The 27573-nt window shown below is 37.1% G+C and overlaps 1 protein-coding gene across 2 annotated transcripts in view; it reads right to left on the minus strand.

The window, feature by feature from the left end:
- mgarpa (mitochondria localized glutamic acid rich protein a) overlaps positions 1 to 27573 on the minus strand; it is a 67812-nt gene that overhangs the window by 27551 nt on the left and 12688 nt on the right. For both annotated transcript variants that reach the window (XM_051928247.1, XM_051928245.1), the window contains exons 3-4: positions 26330 to 26435; positions 14032 to 14292 (exon numbers count right to left, since the gene is read on the minus strand). In XM_051928247.1, coding sequence (XP_051784207.1) covers positions 14032 to 14292; positions 26330 to 26435 — 367 coding nt within the window. The remainder of the gene's footprint in view (positions 1 to 14031; positions 14293 to 26329; positions 26436 to 27573) is intronic.

Consider the following 27573-nt stretch of genomic DNA (forward strand, 5'->3'; position numbering starts at 1 on the left):
GGCAGCACAGTAGCACTGTGGTAGCACTGCTGCCTCGCAGTTAGGAGATCCGGGTTCACTTCTCGGGTCCTCCCTGCGTGAAGCTTGCATGTTCTCCCTGTGTCTGAGTGGGTTTCCTCCCACAGTCCAAAGACATGCAGGTTAGGTGGATTGGCGATCCTAAATTGTCCCTAGTGCATGCTTGGTGTGTGTGTGTGTGTGAGTGTGTGTGCCCTGCAGTGGGCTGGCGCCCTGCCCGGGGTTTGTTTCCTGCCTTGCGCCCTGTGTTGGCTGGGATCAGCTCCAGCAGACCCTCGTGACCCTGTAGTTAGGATGTAGTGGGTTGGATAATGGATGGATGGAAGGAATAAAGTTCTCTATATCACACAACATTTTTAAAAATACAAAGTTATAAAGTTATTATTATAATAACAGATCATGCTTTTCCAGTCAGTTCCCACTAGTAATTTTCACACCCACCACAAACCACCATGCAACGGGTGACACCTCAGCACCATGCTGAACAGTGTGAGGTGTTTCACTGTGGCTGGAGTGCCAACCCTGCCACCAACTCCTAAGTTTTCCCTGCAAGCTGGAGGACCTGCTTGTAGGGCTGCATGCAGATTAACGTCATACTCAGACCAGAGCAATTGTTGGTTAAGGGCCCTACGGAGTAGAGCCACTAATGGCATTTATGGGATTCGAACTGGCAACCTTCCGATTGCCAGCACACACCCTAGCATCAGAGCCACCACTACGCCACAAGTTTAAAAAAAAAAAAAAAAAGCAAAAAAAAAAAACATTTTCATGAGTGACATAGGACTTTTACACAATACTGTATACAGTATACAGTATATTGTATAATGTTTCTCTTTTTATATTTCAGCACTGTTTTGCTTTCATGCTGCATTTCATACTTGCATACTACATTCATAATTATTACACAGTATATGTACATATTGAGCTCACAGATGGCTATCTGCTTTTTAAAAATAAATTGAATTAAAATATGACTGCAGATGTTGGCCATTTGAGATACAGTATTCCTATTTATGTCCATGCTTGTTATTTTTAAACAATAATTATTAAAAAAAATCTATTTTTTACTTATAGTTCATGTATTTAATGAAAATAATTCACACATTCTCATGTCAGGATATCATAAGTACAGCAATTCACTCAATTTTTCCTTTCTGTTAGCTTGAATTCTGCTTTTAAATTGTTACTTCTATTCTATTCTTTAAATGCACCTTTGGGAACTGTCATAAAAATAATTTTTGTGTTACACGATGACAATAAAGAGCTTGAACTAGCATAAATACAGTCATTTTTGCTTATAGCACTAGTGAGTGATGATAGGCTGCACAGACATGCAAATAAAAACTTCAGTGTACAAGTGACAACACTACTGCAGCTACTACTTTTACTTTAAAAGGGTACTTCACCCAAAATGTATATATTTTTATATATCTTAATTACCCCTGTAGTTTGTAATGATGGCTGAGAAACATCTTAAATGTCATGTTTTTAAGTGAAATCGAGATGTAAATAATATGGTGACAAATGTTGTATATTACCAAACAATGTGAAAATGGAATGTCCATGGAATAGAGAAAAATAAATGTCTCGAGTTACTTGTGTCTCATAATACACCTCAGCTATCCAGTCCTATGCTCACGACATGAAAAGTGCTTGCATTTTTTGCTAAAATATTTTTAAACAGAATTTGGGAAAAAAAAATTAGCACACATTATAAACAAGAAATGCAAGTCCCCTTGGGATTGCCTTTGTAAACAGAAGATCCACTCCAAACTCCCCCGCCCACCCAGTTCTTTGGACAATAATCTTAGAATATAAAAAATATATTTTTGAAGTGGAGAATTCTTTTAAATTATTTGCAAGTTCTGACTATCCGTATGAACACATACTTCAGAATTAAGCAAGTGTACCGAAATTAATCTTGGATCAGCCAGACCCAAAACCTTCATTTCAAACATTATTTTAATTTGAAATCAAGTCCTTCTTAAGTAATATGGCAAAGGTGTCAACCATGACCTGTACGCTTCACCATGTTAGGCAAATAAGAATGCTGCTTAAGACTCCCTGCTAACTGCAGAAAAGCAAGCAGTCATCTTGTTAAGTTAAAGACACATACAGTATGTTCAGTCCAGGAGGCGTTCACTGCTTTTGACTGGGGTTCTGATGATTCTGCCGCACCTCATACACGTTCTCAGAGGGTTAGGTAGCCAGTCCTTTCCTTACTAGTATAAATAGAACTTATTTTATTACATTGTTACTTTAATAACAATTAACACTAATAAAGGACTCTAATTAATTGTGGTAATATTACTAAATACAAAATGGTTTACCTTTATGCAGTTTTCTGAACAGTGAAAAGAAAAAGGCAAAACCATGTACTAGAGGATTAAATAAGTATTCATTACTTATAATGAAAAGTTATGCATCTATGAGGGTTCCAAGCAAGAATGAACCAAGGTTTTCTGGACATAATTCCTTTTTATTGTTATTACTACTGAGGAAGCACAAACAAATGGCATATTCTACTCGGGTCCCATGAAATGAATGTATGTTCAGTGTCACAATTGCTGAATTTCACTCAGTTTCCTCTTACAGCTCTTGAGCATGAAGCTCGACTGCCAAGGTCTCCTTGCTCATTATTAAACAGACTAGTGACTCCACAGAGGCCGAGTATTGGAAGGAGTTCCTAAAATTAAGGACACAGTCAATTTCATTGACAAAAATTATTTATAAAATTAATACTGTAAACTAGCATTAGTAAAAGGAAAAAAAATGGCTAACTCCACACTAAAATAAAAGAAATCTTAAGACTCTTCATCAGCTGTGTGCCTAAACTGAATACTGACATAAACAGACGATAGGTAGATGAAAACGACAGCAAAGCCAGGCAGGATGAAATGAGGTGTGACAGCATATGAAGGATATGAGAAAGTGACGGTTATAAGAGTAGTCTAGCATTTGATTGTGCCGGAGTCCTCATGGAAGAACACAAAGCAGCTTTCAGTGTCTGCAATCAAGTGAAACACTCCATAAAATCATTACAGATGAACTGGATCCTGACAGCACTGATGCCTTCTTTGAAATGATCTAAAAACCATCTCCCTGTTTTACTTATACGAGAATAGCTTCAAAAAGAAATACAGCAAATAAATACATTGAATATTAAAATATCTAAAAGGTAACAAATGTAAGTGTATCAAAATAAAAAGATACATACAAAATGATGGTTCTGTGTAAACAGCAACTCTAGCTTATGATGGACGCCGCTAACAAGAAAGTTATTGTGAAGCATAATCATTAACAGTAGAAAATCCAGAAAAGAAAAGTCTTTTTTCCCTGTAAAACAGATCAAATGGCAAATGACCTGAAGGAAACTAAGATTGCTAGGGTGGAAGAAAAGAATAAGCAAGATACAATTGTTTCCTTCTCCAGAGGTGACTATTGTGGGCCTTCTTCTACACCAGTGTTTCCCAAACTCAGTCCTGGGGAACCCCTGTGGCTGCAGGTTTTTGTTCCAACCAGCTTCTGTTTTTAATTGAACTCCTGGGCTAATTAAGTGAACTGATATTTCCCAAGTATGCGTGTTTAGGGAACAATATAGAAATTAGAAAGCTAAGTTAGCTAAAAAAAATATTAAAATGTACCAAGCAGTTATATAGGAATAATTTTTTTTCTTCTTTTTAACAGTATTTTCATCTTGATTTTCATTCTACTTTTGCAGGTCTTCTAATTGTTTTATCAATCCATTATTTACTAATTAGTGGGTCTGACTCTAAAGTAGTTGCAGCCTTTGATTATTCGGTGTTGTTTGCCTGGGTGTCTGATCTGCTCGTTTTAAATTGTCATTATTAAGATACAACGAAGGGGGAAAAACTGCACAGAGAAAGGGCAAAGTTTAATGAAATCAACAAAAGAGAGTTAAGCATTTAAATTTATAGCAAAAGCAGAAATACAGTTAGGCCCATAAATATTTGGACAGAGACAACTTTTTTCTAATTTTGGTTCTGTACATTACCACAATGAATTTTAAATGAAACAACTCAGATGCAGTTGAAGTGCAGACTTTCAGCTTTAATTCAGTGGGGTGAACAAAACGATTGCATAAAAATATGAGGCAACTAAAGCATTTTTTGAACACAATCCCTTCATTTCAGGGGCTCAAAAGTAATTGGACAATTGACTCAAAGGACATTTCACGGGCAGGTGTGGGCAAGTCCGTCGTTATGTCATTATCAATTAAGCAGATGAAAGGCCTGGAGTTGATTTGAGGTGTGGTGCTAGCATGTGGAAGATTTTGCTGTGAACAGACAACATGTGGTCAAAGGAGCTCTCCATGCAGGTGAAAAAAAGCCATCCTTAAGTTACAAAAACAGAAAAAACCCATCCGAGAAATTGCTACAATATTACGAGTGGCAAAATCTACAGTTTGGTACATCCTGAGAGAGAAAGAAAGCAAGCACTGGTGAACTCAGCAACGCAAAAAGACCTGGACGTCCATGGAAGACAACAGTGGTGGATGATCGCAGAATCATTTCCATGGTGAAGAGAAAACCCTTCACAACAGCCAACCAAGTGAAAAACACTCTTCAGGGGGTAGGCGTATCGATATCCAAGTCTACCATAAAGACTGCATGAAAGTAAATACAGAGGGTGCACTGCAAGGTGCAAGCCACTCATAAGCCTCAAGAATAGAAAGGCTAGATTGGACTTTGCTAAAGAACATCTAAAAAAGCCTGTACAGTTCTGGAAAAACATTCTTTGGACAGATGAAACCAAGATCAACCTCTACCAGAATGATGGCAAGAAAAAAGTATGGAGAAGGTGTGGAACAGCTCATTATCCAAATCATACCACATCATCTGTAAAACACGGTGGAGGCAGTGTGATGGCTTGGGCGTGCATGGCTGCCAGTGGCACTGGGACACTAGTGTTTATTGATGATGTGACACAGGACAGCAGCAGCCGAATGAATTCTGAGGTGTTCAGAGACATACTGTCTGCTCAAATCCAGCTAAATGCAGTCAAATTGATTGGGTGGCGTTTCATGATACAGATGGACAATGACCCAAAACATACAGCCAAAGCAACCCAGGAGTTTATTAAAGCAAAGAAGTGGAAAATTCTTGAATGGCCAAGTCAGTCACCTGATCTTAACCGAATTGAGCATGCATTTCACTTGTTGAAGACTAAACTTCGGACAGAAAGGCCCACAAACAAACAGCAACTGAAAGTCGCTGCAGTAAAGGCCTGGCAGAGAATTAAAAAGGAGGAAACCCAGCATCTGGTGATGTCCATGAGTTCAAGACTTAAGGCTGTCATTGCCAGCAAAGGGTTTTCAACCAAGTATTAGAAATGAACATTTTATTTTCAGTTATTTAATTTGTCCAATTACTTTTGAGCCCCTGAAATGAAGGGATTGTGTTAAAAAAATGCTTTAGTTGCCTTCCATTTTTATGCAATCGTTTTGTTCACCTCACTGAATTAAAGCTGAAAGTCTGCACTTCAACTGCATCCGAGTTGTTTTATTTATTTGTGGTAATGTACAGAACCAAAATTAGAAAAAAGATTTCTCTGTCCATATATTTATGGACCCAACTGTATATATAAATGTAAAAATCATGCTGCTATGCTTTTCTGAATGTCGAATAAAAGAAAAAAAAATCCCAGCTAATTAAATGAGATCAGTGCTATCAGGTGTTGTCACTGATTAGGAATCTGGTTGGAGCAAAAACCTGCAGCCACAGGGGGTCGGTCCCCAGGACCGAGTTTGGGAAACACTGTTCTAAACTGACCAAAAGTTATACAGTATATCTGTCAGCAATGTGAACAGGTATTCTTTCTTGGTAAAACAAATGTATTACATGCAGAGTGCTTTATTATGGAAATCATCCATCCATTATCCAACTTGCTATATCCTAACTACAGGGTCACAGGGGGTCTGCTGGAGCCAATCCCAGCCAACACAGGGTGCAAGGCAGGAAACAAACCCTGGGCAGGGCGCCAGCCCACCGTAGGGCGCGCACACCCACAGCAATCGCCAATGCACCTAACCCGCACCCGCATGTCTTTGGACTGTGGGAGGAAACCGGAGCACCCGGAGGAAACCTACGCAGACATGCAAAGTCCACGCAGGGAGGACCTAGGAAATGAACCTGGGTCTCCTAACTGCGAGGCAGCAGCGCTACCCATTGCGCCACCGTGCTGCCCCTTAGTGAACTCTATATAGATGAAACTGATTTCCATATGTTTGAAAAGCTCTGAAAAGGAAACACTTGCTCCTCATTGTTTTGAAAATGTAATTTTTTGTGTTAAACATTTGCATTTAAATTGCTGTCCCTATGTCTATTATACACACGCTATTTAAGACAGTCATCTTTCTTGTCTGCCACCAACAGCCATATTGAGTTCAAAGAAACACTTAAGGAATGTCAAACTTAATGGTGAAGGTGAAGGAAACCTTAAATGAACTTAATGTACCTCACGTCTGAAAATCTTGGTACACAGTAGGCAGCAGGCAGAATGGCATAAAAATGACTGCTACCATAATCCTGCCTTTGGATTGTAGTAAGAAAACTGGTGCCCTAGGAAAAAAACACACATAAATACATGGAAAACATGCAAACTCCATACAAAAGGCACCCAAGCAAAATCAAAGCTTTCACCATGCAGCCTTCAACCAATTTATTGATGTTGTGTGTTTAAAAGTCATTTTTGTTAAATGTTAAACTTACAGTACAGCATTCAACAGTGTCCTGAGGGGCAGTGCAGGCATCAGATAGTCACTGTAAGCATTATGAACAACAGAATGAAACCACAGTGCATGAATAAATGAAAACAACAAAGGCGAATTCCACACTAAAAAAAACAAAAAAAAACAAAAAAAACGCGGTGTTCATGACTTAAGATGAATGAGCTTCATGGGCTAAATTGATTTTTCTGTAGTTTATGTTCACATTTTACCATGGAATTAATTAAAACCATGTAATACAAATTTAATTTAAATCAAATTAATTTCTCATTTTGCATGTGTTTACTTATCTACCTTGTTTTTTTTTTGTTTTTTTTTTCAATCATTATGCCTGAGACTAGGGTTCAAAACTGCCTTGCAGTATGTGCTCTGATTTTTCCAAATTACTCATTTAAAATATAAATAAAAACATGGTCCATATTTTTGTCACCGTTCACACTAAAAAATAAAAATAGCTTGGAAAGAACTTTACTTTTGTAAGAGGTGTTATTTGCAGCTGCACACACACTATTATATACTGTAGTTAATGTGAATAGTCAAAAATGATACGACAAATTGTAAAGAACAATAATCCTTCGGATAGGTTTTTAAACAACTTACATTTTCTACAGGTCAATTACTAATCTAAACAGGCTTTGAATGGGTTTGTATCAGTCCATATCATGCTGGCGCACTCAATAGCAATCTTTACTGTAAATCATCTGTACAGTGTAACCTAGAGGTTTAGGAGAAGAACCATAAAGTGCAAGGCCACAAATTGATTTCACAATGCTGCCACCTCTTTGAGTGATCCCTTTGAGCAAAACACCTGAATTAAGTAAGTACATCTGTACAAAAATATAACCAGTTTTAATGGACCTTAGATCAGGGGTGGGCAGATTCAGTCCTGGAGGGCCGCAGTGGCTGCAGGTTTTTGCTCCAACCCAATTGCTTAATAAGAAGCCCTTATTGCTCAAGTAAAACTTCAGCTTCACTTTAGTTGTCTCGCTCGTTAAGATTTTGAACCCTTATTGCTTATTTTAGTCTTAAACAGCTGTATTCTTGGTTTTTAATTGCTCCTAATTAGCAATACCATGCAAATGACAAAAGAGACAAGCATTTCTCCATTTAGCTTGTTTTCATTTATGCCTGTGTGTATTTATCACGCACTATTTGGTTTAATTAAATACTTGGAAGGAAAGTGAAGAGAAAAAAGTGAAGCACTGAGAATTACTCATCTGTTTTAGACTTCAAATCATTTGGATGATATCCTTAGAAAGGAAAATAAATCTAGGATATGAGAATGACCTGACATGGCAGAGTTAAAGCACTAACAAGCCATGAAATTAAATAATTGACAAGGATTGTTTTTTAATTAAGCAACTGGGTTGGAACAAAAACCTGCAACCACTGCGGCCCTCCAGGACTGAATCTGCCCACCCCTGCCTTAGATGGTACTCACTATGACAAGTCACAATATAAACATAGGAAGTTTGATAATGCGGTAAGTTTAATAGATATTGATTGCCATAGTTGTGCTGTCTTTTCAGACTCCACCATGAAGATAAATCCATTTAATAATATTCATTTAGATCAAGGGTGATCAACATCAGTCCTGGAGGGCCGCAATGGCTGCAGGTTTTTGTTCCAACCCAATTGCTCCACAAAAAGTAATTTATTGCTGATGAAGCACTTATGGCTCAAATGACATTTTTCTGCTTAACTTTAGTTATCTCGCTCGTTAAGATTTCGAACTGCTAATTTTACTCTTAAAAAGCTGCATTCCCTGTTTTTAATAGGACCTTATTAGAAATAAGATGTTATTGGCAAGGATTGTTTTCTAATGAAACAACTGGGTAGGAACAAAAAACAACAGCCGCAGTGGCCCTCCTTGTTAATGTAGATTTAGATAATTAACATTAACAAAAAGACATCACTAATCATTACAAAATTCCAACAATGTGAAAAACCAATATGAACGTAACAGGTATAAATCTGTCCATTTTCACATCCCAGTACAAATGTCACTGGAGTTAGTCCTAGTAGAACTAGGCACAAGCCAGGAACCAAACCTGGATGGCATGCCAGTCTGCCACAGACCAAACTAACTGTCACCTCCTCAGCTGTGGGATTCCAATTAACCCAATAGGTCTTTGTCTCAGATGTTGGAACAAATCTCACTATACCACGAGAAAACTCATATGGGCACGGGAAAAACTTAAAAGCTGTGCTGGGATTTGAACTCAAACCACTGGAGCTATAAGACAGCAGTGCAAACTAACTATTCAGCTGCCCTGTAAAAGATATGAACATTGCAAACTTACACACATTTATATGTACAAAATGACAAACACATTTTTTGCTGAAAGCTGTGAATATCGAAAGTATACAAATCCTTATTGAATTTTCAACTTCTATAAGTAAAGGCTGAGCAAGACTTTTTTTACGTGTTTGGTAAGGTTTTGTGACCAACAGTAACATAACATTCTCAAACTCACTTAACCCAGTTCATGGTCAGGGGAGGGCAGCACGGTGGCGCAGTGGGTAGCACTGCTGCCTCGTAGTTAGGAGACCCGGGTTCACTTCTCGGGTTCTCCCTGTGTCTGCATGGGTTTCCACCCACAGTCCAAAGACATGCAGGTTAGATGCATTGGCGATTCCAAATTGCCCCTAATGTGTACTTGGTGTGTGTGCGTGTGCCCTGTGATAGGCCGGCGGCCTGCCTGGGGTTTGTCTCCTGCCTTGCGCCCTGTGTTGGCTGGGATTGGCTCCAGCAGACCCCCCGTGACCCTGTTAGGATATAGTTAGGATATAGCGGGTTGGACAATGGATGGATGGATGGTCAGGGGAGCTAAAGTCTATCCAAGGAGCACCGAGTGCAATGCAGGAAATAATCCTGGATGGGATTCCACTACATCAGACAGTGGCCAGAAATATGGAGTTGTAAGGCAGGAGGACTAACCACTGTGCTGCCCTGTTAAGAAACATAATATACTACAACAGGTTAGATTGCTTAATCCAATTCAGGGTTAACAATAGCTTTAGATACAAGGTCAGAATCAGCTGTGTATGGGGCCCCAGTCTATCACAGAGCCCACTCACACGCACATACTCATCGGGACCAATATGGAATCTTTGGAGATATTATAAAACATGTTTTTTTAGAAAAAGAAAAGAAGGCATCACATTATTTATATTCTGTATGCTAGAGTGAATTAGTTCTCCTGAATGGAGTGTTAAGAGTTTGCTATTGTTTGCTGTCTGATCAGTTTTAAATTATACCAGAATAATCATTAAAAACAAGGTAACATAGCAAGACAAACAATCCCCTCCATCCACCCATTCTGCCCTTAAGAAGGCAAAATTAAAAAAAAAAAGTTGCAAGATCTATAAGAAGACCACAATACCCATCCTAAATGCTCTTAATGGGGATTTGTAAAATGCCTTTCATTCTCACTAAATGAGACAACCAACCGCAGGACACCTTGTTATAGCCCTTAAGCCTACTTACTGGTACCTGGATTAGGGTATCTTAAAAAAAAAAAAAAAAACAAGAAAAATATATATAAAATTAAAGATAAAACTAGCAGCTCTTATGTTAACAAGGTGACATAAGCAGTTGTTTTGCTAAATAAATCCCAAGCTACACTGTAGTGTTGATTCCTGATAGCAGAAAGGAATCATCAGATTAAGAAACAGGAGCAAAAATTACATTTAAAATTTAAAAAGCTGCACTCATAGGGACCCCCTGTAAGACAAAGCTTGAGAAGAATTTAATAAAGTAGAGGAAACAAAATACTCAAAAGAATCAAAAAGACTGCACCTTGCACCACCTTGTCACATGACAGAATTTCCACAAAAGCATATCAGTGTCAATTGGCATTAACTCAGTCCTTTCCAGATCAGTGATTTCATACAATTTTTGAAATGTTAAAATGTTTGCATGCCTTCTCACCCATCCCAACAATAAGCACAAGGAATGTCTTTGTTCTTTTAATCTGTTGCTATAGCAGGCTCAGTTTTGATGTTTATTCATGAAATATTTCAGGCTAAAGAAACAACCAGCATCATTCATGGTGAAGCAGTACCTACAAACAGAGCAGGTCATTTGGTGGGGACTGCAGTGGTGAGCTTGTAGCTCTGTAGACATGAGGCTATAAAATGAAAGTTTCACTCGCCTGTTTTGTGTTCTGTGCAGAATATGAACATATCAATGTAAACAAAGCTTTAAGACCCAGAGGAGCAAATCAATAGTTGCGTTAGTAGAAATGCAGTATATTATTTCAATAATGTAAACAAGCAAGTGAATAATTGGTGGGTGATATTGCAGACACGGAAACACTTAAAAAATGGACTCAAACTGGTATAAAATAAAAAATAATGAGTAAAAACACAAAAAGGAAATGCAAACATGCATGAGATGATAAATATTTAATGGGAAGAATGTTAACACGTGTTAGTGATAAAAACTTTACAAACATACACCAGGCACAAAGCAATTGATGCTGTATAGTTTTCATTAAAAAAAAACAAAAAAAAAAAAACACACAAGGCTTATGGAACACTAGGGAATTTCTTACTACTGCAATCAAGCCTCATCAGGACATTAAATACAGAAATACAACATAATCACAGTTGTATGCATGTCTCAGTCACAGAACATTAAAGTTATTAGAACATGTTATGATTCTGTAAAACTGAAATATAAGAAGACCCAAATTCATCTATTCAGTCTGATCTCAAAGCTAGACCTCCTTCCATTTAAAACAAGTTGGACCCATATCTTTAACCATAAGCTGAAATAAAAGGCCATTTTGATGGCCTGTGGTTGCTAATTTTGCATCTTTAGAATAACACTTCTGAAAACAGGATGCATCTTTCCTTTTTGCAATATGGCTTTTGTAGCAAAGTAAGAAATAATTTAATTCATCAGAAGGCTCAGGAGCAACAAAGTAAACTTGCGGATTTTCTCGTCCCTTATTGACACCTTGGTAACAAACAATTTTAACAAACTGCTTATTTAATGAAATATAGCTGAAATAGTAGTGTATGAGTCGCTTAAAGCCAGCATTGACGGAAACAAGCAGCTATGAGAGCACATAATCATACGCCTGTATTTGAAATCAAGAGGGGGCACACTTTTAACAGTTGGGATGCCAGAGGCAAAGAAGCGTCATGTCAGGACTCGCTCTTGCAATATAATAGGTTATTTTTCAGAATTAAACATTTCAACTTCAATGGACTGCTTTTTCATGAACGAATAGAACATGCCAGTCTGTTCTCTCGGATTAATCATTTAGGAATCTGCACAAACCACAAAACAACACTTCCAAAATCCACACTATAAATGTTAAGGAAACAGATTGCAAAAGGGTGGTGCTTTCAGTAAAAAATAACTTCAGACTTTACAGGATATTGTACTGTAACTGAAAGTGTCATAGCATAGCTAATCCAGAAGCATCAGAAATATGCCAACAATAAATACTTCCATTGCCACTGGGCATCAGTCCAACCTTAATTTTCAATAGCTTGAAAAACAATTTTTACATGGAGAATCTTACCATCACTATGAACCTATTTTATTCATCTTGGCTTTATTAAATTCATGAACTACCAAACCATGGTCTACACTTCCTAAAGTAGAATCTATTTTCATTAGAAAATAATTTGTTTTATTGGTTAGGAACTCAGTTTCTGCTGCATATGTATAGTCAAACATGATTATTCAGCAGAAAGTGAGCAAAAATATTTCATTAGAGCCACTCTTCTACTGTAACCTGGATTACGCAAAGTCTGTTTATTACATTTTCATGGAGGTTCCTGGAATCAACTGTGAAATTTTGTGGCTTATTTGGTTCCTGCTCACTATGTAGAACACCTTCAATGACGCAGAGGTGACACTGTGAATGTTACCGGGCCATGTCATCATGCAGGCGACTACACCTGTGTGTGAGCACTTTTGCCATTTGGGCAGAATAAACTGTTCAGTGAGACTTGGAAACTTTTGCCCATTTGATTAAAAAAAAAAAAAAAAAAAAAAGTTTAGGGGCAAATACAAAAGAAATTATAATAAAACAGGAGTTATGCAGTAAAAAGATGTAGAGAAAAAAAAAAAAATCACAACCTAAACCAATGTATAGAAAGGTAGCGATCAGAACTTTCGGAATGTATTTTCACATCCATAAGTGATATAAGCATTAGACCTTCTGGTTCAGAATTTTGTATCAATATACACATATCAATATGCACTTTAATGACATTAGGTTTGAATATAAACAGAATTACAGCATTATAATAATCCTTACTATAGCTGGTATGGTTCTGGGAAATGTTGCCGCTGTTTAGAATTCAAAAGTAATATCCTGTTCTACAGTTTGAAACTAAAAGAATCTACTAGTGCTTAGAAAATAGGTCACACCGGAACAGATGATGCAAACTGTACAGAAATGAACTCCTCACCACTTGGAACCAATTCCAAACAGAATTTAAAAGTAAAATATATGACAATTAACAGTCATATTACTGGATAATTATTTAGAATACATTATTACTTCTTAAAACAAATAGGTACAAAATATAACTTCCATGTCATCACCATATACATCTTTTCCAGAAATGTTGACTGTACATTGTCATAATCATCTCATTTTCTTTGTTGCCTACTTCTTGTGGTAATTCCCAATGCTGACTGCTCCACAGCCCACCAACCACCCAGTCAGCTGTGTTCTGTGAACATCACCCAGTTTGCCTAAACACATTGTTGTCATATATGCAAGAAGATTGGGTTTAGGAAACCCTGATCAACAATTTAAATATATCAGTATGATACTACAATTAAAACACTTAATCTGCTGAGAACTAGAGCATCTCTTCATTATTATAAACCCAATTAAATTTACAGTATACACAGGTCTAACATGGAAGACTGTGGTCTTGTATAAAAGTGATATTTCTGACATTTTTACAAGTGTACATGTTTTAAAAAAAAACTCACATTAAAGTTGAACAGTAGTGATCAGCAGAGCTTAACAAGTCAAATTATGTATATAATCAAACTTTTTTTCTTCATGTTGCCTGAACTTTGTATCAGCATGCAGTGTGACTAAGAGAGTCACATGTGCAATATGTGGTTCCACCTAAAAGCCTAAAAGGTGTTATACAAACTAGAACACATTTGAAAAGCTAATAAAAGGTGATTCATTTTTATTCTCTGATGTTCAAATTTCTAGGTTTATTGCAAAAGATTTTTTAGATTTAGTAACTATTTGTTTTAATTTTTTATTGACCTTGAACTGTTGTGACCTCCTCTGCACTGGCTTCTTCAGGTTGCTCCATCACAGGAGATAGTTGCTCTGTTGATGGAAGTTCAACTTCTTCTTCAGCTGGTGCAGAGTCAGCTTCTTTTTCAGGTATGATGGATACTTCTGCTGTCACCTCTGCTGCTGCCTCTTCCAGAGCCTCTGCTATTTCCTGAACGTGTGATTCTAGCTGAGGCTCCACCAAAGGCTCTTCTGCAACCTGTTCTCCAGATTCCTCTTGTTCTACTGTTACATTTAATACAACAATACAAATGAACAAAGTAGTCATAAATGCACAAGAATCCTAATCTTTCATAACGTGTTCCTGATATCCTGGTGTACTGTGCTTTTGGTTTAATTACAAAATACTGCATATCAGTCAAAAAATAAAAAAAAAAGTTTCCCTGAAACTGGCAAAAATGAGAGAACAATCTTTTATAACTATTGACATTAATTACAAAAGACTACATTTTGATAGCGAAAATATTAAAGCAAAATGACACAATAAACTGAACAATCAACATTTTCTCTGATCATCTTCCACATTTCAGAAGTTGTTTTGGGTATGGACAGCATATGCAAGCATATTAGAGAATATTCCAGAATTGTTAGCAATATTTCTAATATAATTAAATCTCATCTTTATTTAATGTTTCTCACATTACATTTCACATGATAAAGCACCATGCAATTTCTTATCGATTTACTATTAACCTTTAGTTTTCATATTTCAGCTAGCTGCCACACATATACGTTATAGGAAATTGTCAAATTACTTTGTCCCAGTTGATTAAGCCCATGGCTGAAAATGACAGAAACCTGACTGTAAAAGCTCTTTTCAGGAGTTAGCAAAGACTAAAAATAAAACGTGCAAGTGTAAAGTGTTAAAACAGCAGATTAACTAGGGCTCCAGATAATCCAGGAGAGATTAAAGGAAACATTCCAGGTAAAAAAAGGAAATGGAGAAGACAGACAGGAGAGAAACATCAGACACAGATGGCTTAGATTACCATCACTTCAGCATACAGTAACCAGTATCACTGAATAACAGACAGACAAGACAGCAGGATTTTGTGCAATTTATTGCTTTGTGAAAAATAAATTTTCTGCACACAAGGGTCAACAACAGTGCATCAAAGACTAGTCAATCTGAAACATGGACATAAATAATACATTTTAGCACTGTACAGTGATTTGAGTTTGATGTAAAATAAAAGTAGAACTGACAGAGACAGATATTGGTAGCCAAGACAGTGAGGTATTTGAAAAATAGCGCACCATGTCCCTGCAAGGTTTACTCTCTAATGCCCTCAAGATTTGGAACGTTGGACTCGCTGGGTGTTTAGTCTGAGGATTAGGAAAAAAAGACACAATTAGGAAAGATTTATAAAAAGAAGTGTCTAACTGAGCTCTTTATTTTCTATTTTCATAAAAATGTATTCAAACTCATGGAGTACTTAAATAGGAAGTACACTGTGGTGTTGACCCTCTTTTGAAAGTGAGTTACAAAAGGTACACAAACCAAACAGATTTGGATTTAGGACAGTGGGTCCAGTGAAATAGGTAAGGAATAAAAGTGAAGATGTAATGAAAATTAGAATAGAAGAAAAAGAGCTCCTAGAACCAATAAGCAGCCAGCCAGCTAACCCCATTATGATTAACATATCATGATGTTTAAATCAAGACTTGACACAAAATTAAGTGATACTGTCTTATAAACCTATAATCCAAAGCAAAACATTGCTGTACTAATTAAAAAAACAATGATGAAAACACTCCACATGCTTACAACAGAAGACCACCAGTTGCAGGGTGACACAGTAAGGTACTGAAGCTTTAAGCTCTCAGCACAATTCTGGTGTTGATTGCTAGTCTCTGCTAGCTGTACAATGTAAGTTTCAGACCTCCAAATACAAAGAGGCTGAAAGTCTGCCTGTCCAGGTCTACAGGCCTCAAGAAATGTATTCCTAGCCATTAAAGTGTCATAAGCAGTTAATGCCAACAAGTGACACATACGTCTGGCTTTCAACCCCAGTTTTAAAAATCACTCATGTTAATCATAAGAGAGGCTGTGCTCAGATATTTGCTTTGCATTTAGCTATTTTGATTAGTGGACAAAGAAAACATGTTTGTCTTTAATAAAAATAATCACGTTTCAGAAAAATCAAAAATGTCATTTTGACATGTTCTATTTTGAATCACAGAAAACACTTACCTGCTTGTGTAGGTAAAGGAGCACAAGAAAGGAGATTCAGGAGGAGAAAGGAAAAAAAAAGAACAATTACATTTTTGTTTGATGTTAGAATGTTTACTGAGTTTAAATCACACTTTAAATTATAATGAGGTAATTTGTAAGACTTAAAAATTGAAGGCTACTATTTGCAAAATCTGTGCTAACTCAAGTACCGCTTTCTAAAACAGCACATGTCAATAATTAAAGTTGATGGCAGGTTTTTATCTTGGTAAGAGAAATTATGCTTGTTTAACTATTCTGAGACTATTAATCTGTAAAAGGCATTCAATGAATGTTTGTTTAGTTTCTAAACCTCAACAATATTTCAAGCCTAGATTTCAAGATGATAAGAAGCAAGTCTGCTACCTCACAACCCTCATATAGCACTGTAATATAGGGATAAAGCATGCTAACCCAGGCTTCCAATCATCCACAGGGTTGACTGTTAGCTCTCAATTCGCGTGTGAAAGAGTGTGCCCTATATGCCATGTCGGTTCCTCTTTTACACAAAATACTTGCCAACACAGGCCCTGCTGAAAATGACAGCAAAGTCTGATAGATAAAATTAAGATTGAAACCCCTTTACTTTTTTGTTTTACATGTCAGATCTACAGTTAATAACAGTATTTCTTCCATCTGTGCATCCATATTCAAGCCTACTTAATCCAATTTACGTCTGTGGAGGGGGTGATGCCAATCCTGGCAACAGTGAACGAACAGCAGAAGCCAGCCCGGGAAAGGGCCCTTATTCACCACAAGGCATACTCAAACCCACGCCAAAGCTTACTCACATCAGAGCCATTTACAGTCAGCAATTAACCTAAACTGCACATGTTTGGAGTGTGAAAGAAAAGTATGGATAAAAACTCATACCCACAACATGAGAACATTCAAAAGCAAGCTAGACTGTGACCAGCCACGATTGAAAACTAGGGCTTTGGAGGATTGAGGTAACAGAGTTAATCTCTTCTTGACGGAAGGGCCCTGTGCCAGGCCAACGAAGGTTTAAAAAAAAAAAAAATAAATAAAAAAAAAACCTTTAAAACATCTTTTGCCACATCATGCAGATGATCTCTTCCACACACAGACATAAAGAATACCTCGTTTGAGAGTCACGGGGGTCTACTATACACTCAGTGATCACATTGTTTACAGTATTGCACAGCTGACTTTTAATTTGGCATAAAATCATAGGTGTGCCAGGTCTTGTACCATTGCCAAAAAAAAAAATTAAAACCAGCCTAGTAATTATTCTTAAAATACATCAATTCAAAGGTCTTGAACAGTAGATTTCAAACGACGTCATCAACAGTCAATTCAACTAAACACCCAGCCCACACGGGCCCAAATCCGGTCAATGCTGACACAACGATTGTCTGATTTTTCATGTGCTTGTGCATATAACTCCACAAAACAGCAGCAAAAAAAATATTACATCAGGTTGTCGAGTAAAACGAGCGATTACACATGTCATTCCATGGAAGCAGCAACAAGTATATCGAAACAAAGCCACAACATGGCGAACGATGTAGGCACCTACCATCTGGCATTTCTGGCAGGGGTTGTTCTTGCTCTGTGCATCACACCATTTCAAACTTCACACCATTGCATAGCTCAGACCATGATGTTTCTAATGACACCCAATGCAGACAAGTTTTCTCAAAAGCTGCCACCCTACCATGCAAATAAACCTCTGATGCACATTGGGGGAAAAAAGGAATTTTCATGTGTTGTCACATAAAACTTCACACCGTGTGACAAACTGTTACCGAGATATTCGCTATTAAATAGCAGGTGGGCATGTTGAGGTGGGCATCAAGCATCTGGTGCTACCATTTGGGTGATTCTGGATCAGTGGCTGAGACGTTTCCAACCATGTATAACATGCCTATGTTTCAAAAAAAAGAAATGTGCTAAAGATGAACAAAATAAAACAATTTTTTTTTTGTTTTATGGGTGTGTGTGTGTGTGCGCATACATACACACACCCACACATTATATATGAGATTATTGCTTAGATTTTATAGAAATATTGTACATTATTTACATTTATTGAACACCTAGTCTGGAGGTGGGAGGGGTACCCATGGTGCCAAATGCTGAAACTATTCATTTCTTTGTGTTATCAACATTAAAGTTTCACAGAAACAACTAACATGACTGGGAACACCTCAAAGATGAAAAACCTCTCCTGGCATTGCTTGAACCTGAAACATACTGCATTTTATAACAAAAAGTACGTCTATATTTTTTTTGCTATTTTGGCATCGGTTTTTGAGTAAAGGAATGTTTAAATTTGACACAGACATAATTTCTGTCATATTTGATAAGTTATATGTCAAGTTTTAGTGAAAAAATGTATCCATCCTTTATTTATTGCAAAATAATCCTTTAATATAGTGTCCTCCCTTCAGGAAGAAATTGCTAAAAAATGTCCTCATGGTGTAAGAAAACCCAGCAGAAACAGGGTACCAACTTATGCGGAGTTTATTGCGAAAAAATCTTATATACAGTAGTTGAAGTAAAAATGTAAAATTTAATTGCCATACTGCTTTGCAATGCCAAATACAGACTTATTTTGAGACATGATATTTAATTAAATAGTAATATTAGGGCATTATTTAAGCCACACACCAAATCATTTTATATCCAGAAGTAGAAAAGGCAAAAACGAAACATGCTTAACATAACTTGGATTGGGACCTTTTCTATCCAAATGATGATCAAGTTTACAGAAAGCTGTAATGCTGTTCTGAAACACAAAATCAGCACAGCTATTAGTGTATACAAAACAAAGATGCTGACTGAGGTTAGACTTTACCAACCTACCATACTGGCAGCAATTTCAAGGCATATACTGTGTTGACAGGCAGTTGTACAAAATTCCAGTGGGTGTGTATAATGATAGAACAAGGCATGTTACCAATCAATCTGATTGACAACTAAGTCTTTTGGCAGCTAACAAGTCAACTTGAGTCAGGGTACTACATTCTCTTAAAAGGCACTATCACTAGTCATACAGAAAAACATTTTAATCAGAAAGACGAAAGAGATGAAAACCTAGCTAGCTATAGTTAAGAAGCTCACTCTCAGAATTATGTAACAATGATAGGCCACTATACAGATGAAATCAATGATACTGCAGAAGATTTCAGCAAGACACGCAGCGGACTGCTTTGATAAAAAGCTAATTGCAAGCATGCAGACATATTGTTTCACCACAATGTGGTTGTGTGTTTTCATGATAATACATAAAACATTATGTCTTCTACTTCTCCCAACCCAATGTATTGGACCTTGGTAGCCTGTTTCTCTCGTAAACTGCAGGTTGCAGTCAATGACTTATTTAATTTGTATCTTAACCAAGGCGAAGGATATCCTTAGCATACCTAGAACAACAATGGAATCATCAACATTCTTCACTGCCAGCCGGGTATTTAGCAAGCTATGTATATGACTGACCCTGGGCATGTTTGTGCTCCTAATCCTGAATTTTAAAACAAATCTTACATGCATCATGCTTAAATAAAAAGCAAGCAGAGCTCAGTTTTTAAACAATCGATGGTTATTAATTGATCAAAGGGGGTTCACTATTGATTATGAAATATGATTAAAATTTCTTTCTCAAAATGTAACAGATAATAAATGTACATATCCATTTATTATTTAAAATTTCTGTATAGCTAGTCCTTTTACAGCAACCCATTCCACATCCTCATGGTAAATTCCCAATCCAGATAAAAGATACAAGTACTGTGTTGTGTACGTGTGCAGATAAATCCACCAAAATTGCCTCCTTTAAATGAAGAGAAGAGACAGCTCTTTTTCAAAGTGCTCAGGCTTGTTAAACCCTTCACCTTATCAAAGAGCACACACACAGCACCACCACAGAGAAACATCATCTGTTCACTTTGCATCGGTGACTACTGAAGCTACAACACACAAGTGCTAGGTTACACAACTGCCAGAGATACAATTAAGAAATGTTCAGCTTTGCTTTTCACTTTTAAGTGTTAGCAGCTCCAGGTTTTAGAATTTTCTTTTAATAGAGTTTCCCCTATTTCTTTTAACATTTCAAAGGCACTAATTTTCTGACCATCAATCACAGTCAGTTTGAATTGTAAAAACAAAGAAAACAGAAATGTAGATGTGGGAAAAAAAGCAAAAAAGAAAATTAGTTAATGAATACATTTTAAATAAATATGTAAAAAATTAAGTTATGGGCATGTAAGTAAAAATGACTATACAGATATATAGCATTTCAAACTTTAGTAATTATTTCACCAGGAACAACAGACAGTGCACAAAATCACATTCAACTCTAAATAATAGGGGGTTTGAGATGACAACATAGCCAGCAATGAAGAATAGAGCAGACTTTCAAACTGTTAAACTAACTTGCCAAATTAAAATCCTAATGGCTTGTGGGAAAGAGAATCACTACCTACTGTATCCTTTATTTATATCTGTTGAACTTTTTTTTTCCTCCCTCTGCTACAATTTAGGTTTACAGAACATGAAAACTTTATTTTTGTTAAATGAAAGGCTTTTCTACTGTACCACATAGCAATTAATTTAAAATCAACTTTAAGTAATCTTTTTACAAGATCATCACATTACAATTGGCGCTATACAAAACTGAAAATAAATTAAAAATTTAAAAATTTGGCTAAAGTTTGTCCTTTAAAAGTTTTTGTCTGAAACTCCATTTTTTGTTTCCTTACCTATGATTTAAAAAAAAATATGTATGTTTTCAGCTTCTCTTGCATTATAAGAATCATTACATTTAAAAAGCAAATCCAAACCTTTTTACTTGGTGGGTCCAAAAAATAAATAAAAATCTCTAGACAGCACCTTTGAAGACCTGGTACTGATTATTTCTCAAGCCTAATTGCAACTGAAAGGTGATTTATTTATATATATATATATAAAAAAAAAAATAATAAAAAAAAAAAAACTTCTTGTCTAGCATTTCATACTGGTCAGTAGCTACAAAGATCCCAAAAATATAAGTACATAGTCTCATACATCAAAGCAATACACTGAAGAATTCAGGTTTGTTTTGTACCAGGATCAGTGTGAATGTTTATGGTTCCGCCCTTGGGGAACATCTGCTGGCAGAGTAAGCATTTCTAACCATCAGCCGTGCACAAGAAAATTCATTCTGACAAGTTAGCCTGTGTAGTATAATCTAATTTAGCACTTAACAAAGCCAATTTATTACACCTAGCCGATTTTCAAAACACCTTTCATTATTGCATTACTCCCCTAATTCCCTGTGACTCTTGTCTTCTGGTGAGAAGATGCATCTGACAAAGACTTGAATTCTTCCTAAAGAAAGGTTAAACCAGTTAGATCTTGAGCCTAATCCAGAGGAAACCTTGACAACTTTTAGTATGAATCTACAGTAAATGTGATACTGGGACACTTTAGCTATTAGCCAACCAAACAAGCCTGATGGACTTAACGGTCTTCTTGGATTGTCATACTTCTAATTGTTGTGGTGTGAAATTTTTTATATATGTTGATAAATATTTTAGATTTCTTTATTTACTGTATAAGTCAGACAAAGCAAATGTAATATTAGTGTTTTATTCATGAAAACAGCAATGCATTGATGTTTAAAGAAATCCCCTAACCCAGTGTTTAGGACTAACTTAGAAATTTATGGCAGAGTTAGGAGAAGTGCCTCAAACTGGTTTGGCAATTGACTCCCTGCAGGACTCTCTCAATCAATACCCACAGGAAAGCCAAACTACCTAGCTGGCAAGCTTCACTCAACAAATGGTTTTTGGGGGCAGGTGTGAAAATAAGTCAGTAACTGGGAGATGTGTTGCACCACAATTCTATTGGTTTAAAGTTGGCTGCTTGGTTTTGAATCAGAGGCCATTCTGTACCATAACACCCTATTGATGTAATGGTTTGGAGAAAGAATGTATAAATTTGCTTGCTTTAACCCCTTTCATATCTCTCTCACACCATTACAATAAAAATGACAGCACACTGAAGAGAACAGCTCAGCAACCATATTGAGACAGGCACGCGGCCTGTCCTAAAGAAAGCTAGAAAATGATGACTTAACTAGAGACATTTAAAGTAACTACAAGTCTGTGTGCCGCCCGAGACTACACATCAGCATTTATCAGGTTGTATGATTGCCAATATCCACCTGTGCTTGGCTTATTGTTATTTTATGAATATCATCAATAATACATTGTTTAAAGTTGTAACTCCTGCTTGTCTTTTACTCCATGTAATTGCCTAAGGTTATAGATGTAGAAGGGAAGGTGGGGATAAGTTATAAAGTACAATACCTTATAAACAGTGGTAAGTCTATAGGATTTAAGGCATTCTGACAAAGGCAACACATTAAGAATACAAAAGGGGAAAGCTGAGTAATATTGAACTCTACCAAGGCAAAACACCAACATTCTTAAATTCTATGAAGAAAAAGGTTAAACTGTAATCAGTTGAGTGCATCACCTTTCATTACATTTATAGCATTGAAAAATCCTTTCCACATGCAAACATACTGTCTTGTACATTAAACTCAACTTTTCTAGAAAAAAAATATCTGAATGTTAAGAACAGTACAAAATGCCTGAAATTTGCTGCCACACAACTCACAACCAACTTGAACAGAGACCAATTTATAGGAAGGCTTGCTTTTGTGGTGTCTAGGCTCTTTAAAGGCTGACAGGTTTCAATGTCAATGGGCAGCAGAAAGCCAACTTTCCCTGACCTTTCTTTTAAAGGTATTAGAATTAACTACAAAAAATATAAAATTTTGGCCTCAAACCAAGGATACTTATTTTAGTTGACATTGACAAAAAATAAAACTGATTGATTAATAATAAAGAAATGAGTATGCATAATGTATAACAGAGCAGTGGGAAAAAGTCATATAATTTTTGTATGCCGTACTATGTGGCACACAAATGGTTGAATGACCGAGCCTCAAACTGGCCAACCTGTGTTGAAATGTACCACATTTATCAAGGTCTTTGCAAAAAAAAAAAATGCATATAGCAGGATTTACTGTGGTCAACAGGAACAAGCATCTTCTAATACAATGGTAGCTGTTCTTTTGTCATTCAAAGCTTCAGGGTATTAGTCAAACAACAAGTCAACATTCATAGCTCACTTTAAACATCCTGCTATGAAGTTTACCTTTCACAAGTATGGAAAACCTTAACACATTAAAGAGCTGACTCATATTTTAAGACTCACATATTCCATTTTTATTTCTGGCTATACTGTCTGTTTCTGGGTATTTTAGATTTGATATCTTTTCCTCAGCTATTAACATGTATTAATATTGTAAATACGAGAGATGCTGTAGAACTGCATTAAACTATAGAATTCTTACAATTATTTGACAATCAATGATGTGCAAAGTACAATATTCTATTATAAAACATAACATTCTAAAACACAGTTAATCCAGCTCAAGGGTGGCCATAGTGTGTGTCAGTAGCATCAGGTCCCAGACAGGCACTATCCCTGGACATTTACAAACACTAATCAATTCGGAATTACTAATTAACCATATATGCATGTTACACTTTTGAGATATAAAAAGTTACCCCAGAAGAAAATCCAAACAGAAACCAGTAAAATAGGAATTTTCCACACAGATATTGAGTGGATCTTCTTCCTCTTCACCTTTTCCCACTTCCATGTGGGGTCAATATGCTTGATCAGCCTTCTCCAAACAACTTGGTCCTGCACCTCCTCTCCAGTCAGACCATTTTCCATCAAATATTCTTTTACTTTATCCTTCCACCTCTGCTTTGGTCTTCCTTGCTTTTTCCTCTCTAATTCTATTCCCATCAGTCTTTTGCCAACATATTCTTTGTCTCTCCTTACATGTCCATACCACTTCAATCTACTTTCCTATACTTTCTTAGATGTCTCTCCAACTTTGCTGTACCTCCGATGGTCTTATTTCTTATTGTGTCCTTCCACACATCCACATCAATATTCTCATTTCTGCCACATCAAAAATTCTCCTGTACTTCCTTTACTGCTCATGTTTCAGCTCCATACATCATTGCTGGTCTTACCACTGTCTTAAAAATTTACACCTTTGACCTTCTCCTTAATTCTTTGATCACATTCCATCTTAGGCTACCATTTTTTTTAAATGTATAGTCTTTTCAATAGCTCTCCCTGCAGGTTAACTTCTGAATCCCGATCATCATTAAACCTCATATATTCTGTCCTCTACCTGTTTATCAGATATTTAGTGAATGCAAGATGCAAACCTAATATGACAGATCCATGAGTTAAAAGCAACTAACACTACGCTGCCATATCTTCCACATTATACAGTGCATCCGGAAAGTATTCACAGCGCATCACTTTTTCCACATTTTGTTATGTTACAGCCTTATTCCAAAATGGATTAAATTCATTTTTTTCCTCAGAATTCTACACACAACACCCCATAATGTCAACGTGAAAAAAGTTTACTTGAGAGTTTTGCAAATTTATTAAAAATAAAAAAATTGAGAAAGCACATGTACGTAAGTATTCACAGCCTTTGCCATGAAGCTCAGAATTGAGCTCAGGTGCATCCTGTTTCCCCTGATCATCCTTGAGATGTTTCCGCAGCTTAATTGGAGTCCACCTGTGGTAAATTCAGTTGATTGGACATGATTTGGAAAGGCACACACCTGTCTATATAAGGTCCCACAGTTGACAGTTCATGTCAGAGCACAAACCAAGCATGAAGTCAAAGGAATTGTCTGTAGACCTCCGAGACAAGATTGTCTCGAGGCACAAATTTAGGGAAGGTTACAGAAAAATTTCTGCTGCTTTGAAGGTCCCAATGAGCACACTGGCCTCCATCATCCGTAAGTGGAAGAAGTTCGAAACCACCAGGACTCTTCCTAGAGGTGGCCGGCCATCTAAACTGAGCGGTTGGGGTAGAAGGGCCTTAGTCAGGGAGGTGACCAAGAACCCGATGGTCACTCTGTCGGAGCTCCAGAGGTCCTCTGTGGAGAGAGGAGAACCTTCCAGAAGGACAACCATCTCTGCAGCAATCCACCAATCAGGCCTGTATGGCAGAGTGGCCAGACGGAAGCCACTCCTTAGTAAAAGGCACATGGCAGTCTGCCTGGAGTTTGCCAAAAGGCACCTGAAGGACTCTCAGACCATGAGAAAGAAAATTCTCTGGTCTGATGAGACAAAGATTGAACTCTTTGGTGTGAATGCCAGGCATCACGTTTGGAGGAAACCAGGCACCGCTCATCACCAGGCCAATACCATCCCTACAGTGAAGCATGGTGGTGGCAGCATCATGCTGTGGGGATGTTTTTCAGCGGCAGGGACTGGGAGACTAGTCAGGATAAAGGGAAAGATGACTGCAGCAATGTACAGAGACATCCTGGATGAAAACCTGCTCCAGAGCGCTCTTGACCTCAGACTGGGGCGACGGTTCATCTTTCAGCAGGATAACGACCCTAAGCACACAGCCAAGATATCAAAGGAGTGGCTTCAGGACAACTCTGTGAATGTCCTTGAGTGGCCCAGCCAGAGCCCAGACTTGAATCTGATTAAATATCTCTGGAGAGATCTTAAAATGGCTGTGCACCGACACTTCCCATCCATCCTGATGGAGCTTGAGAGGTGTTGCAAAGAGGAATGGGTGAAACTGGCCAAGGATAGGTGTGCCAAGCTTGTGGCATCATATTCAAAAAGACTTGAGGCTGTAATTGCTGCCAAAGGTGCATCGACAAAGTATTGGGCAAAGGCTGTGAATACTTATGTACATGTGATTTCTCTGTTTTTTTATTTTTAATAAATTTGCAAAAACCTCAAGTAAACTTTTTTCACGTTGTTATTATGGGGTGTTGTGTGTACAATTCTGAGGAAAAAAAATGAATTTAATCCATTTTGGAAGAAGGCTGTAACATAAAATGTGGAAAACGTGATGCGCTGTGAATACTTTCCGGATGCACTGTATACCTAAAATGTTTGTGTCTGGTAATTGATAAATAGCAAATTGTAATTTTTGTCAGCCTCTTAAAAGGATGAGTATTTACTTACCCTTTGGTGGCCAAGGCTTTGGGGTCCATTGTTGCTTTGGCCGGCGGTTAAGTTCTTCAATCCTATCGTTGAACCTTGCCTGGTCTCTTGTTACAGTTCTATAAGCCTTTTAAAAGAGTAAAACAAAAAATTCTTTTATTTGTGACTTTAACTTTCTGGATATGTATATTACAGATATTTTACCCTTAACCGTCTAAAATCTGGTATCTGGTTTAAACATGCAATTGTTCAGCCTCTGCTGAAGAAGCCCACTCTTGATCCTACAGGTCTTTCAAACCATAGGCATATTTCTAAGCTTCAATTTTTGACCAAAATTATGGAAAAGGTGTTTTGTTTTTTTTTTTTGCAGTTACTTGCATATATGGGGGATAACAGTTTATGTGATTTGTACCAATCAAGTTTTAAAAAACATCACAGTACTGAATCTGCTTTGTTGAAGGTGACAAATGATATCTTATTAACCTTGGACTTGGGTTCATATGCAATCTTAGTGTTATTGGATCTTTGTGCAGCATTTGACACTGTGGACTATGGGGTTCTGTTAAAATGGCTTGAGGATGAAGTCGAGCTTCAAAGTTGTGCATTGAAATGGTTCGAGTCATACCTTGAAAGGTAGCTATCTGTTAACATAGATGGGAACATCTCTCAGCCAGCACCTCTCATACAAGGCATTCCACAAAGTTCTATTTTGGCTGCTCTTTTATTTTCCCCTTTATCTGATCAAATACCATAAAATCCAGAAGTGACTCTACCCCATTGGGCCCCTGAGCAATGCCCTTAACCTGCAATTGCTCTGTCCTGGGTATGGCATTAATCTGCATCCTTCCCTGCACGCAGGTCCTCCAACTTGCTCAGCACATCATCATGTCGTAACAGGCTTAAGTTTCGAGTGTAGTATTTTTCTGTCCTGCCATTTCAGCTTTAGACTGTCCTCAAGAAACTGTGAAACACAGACACATGCACACACAGACACACACCAATCAGAGACAGTCATATTCGGTATCAGGGGACCCTAAAATGTCGAGATCCGTCAAAATCCAGAGATCGAAATATTTGACGAATCTAAAGCTTTTGCTTCATCCAGAGATGATAGGTTATGGTGGGGGAGGGCGCAAAACAAAAAAATGAAAATTAGTCTTTTTAAAAAGGGTGTTAAAACAATTGCACTCTAAAAATCTTAATATTCTACATTCTTGACAAAAATATATATGAGGCACAGTTAAAATGATTCTTCTCTTTTAAAA

The sequence above is a fragment of the Erpetoichthys calabaricus genome, chromosome 5, assembly GCF_900747795.2.
Source record: "Erpetoichthys calabaricus chromosome 5, fErpCal1.3, whole genome shotgun sequence".
Lineage (NCBI taxonomy): Eukaryota > Metazoa > Chordata > Cladistia > Polypteriformes > Polypteridae > Erpetoichthys > Erpetoichthys calabaricus.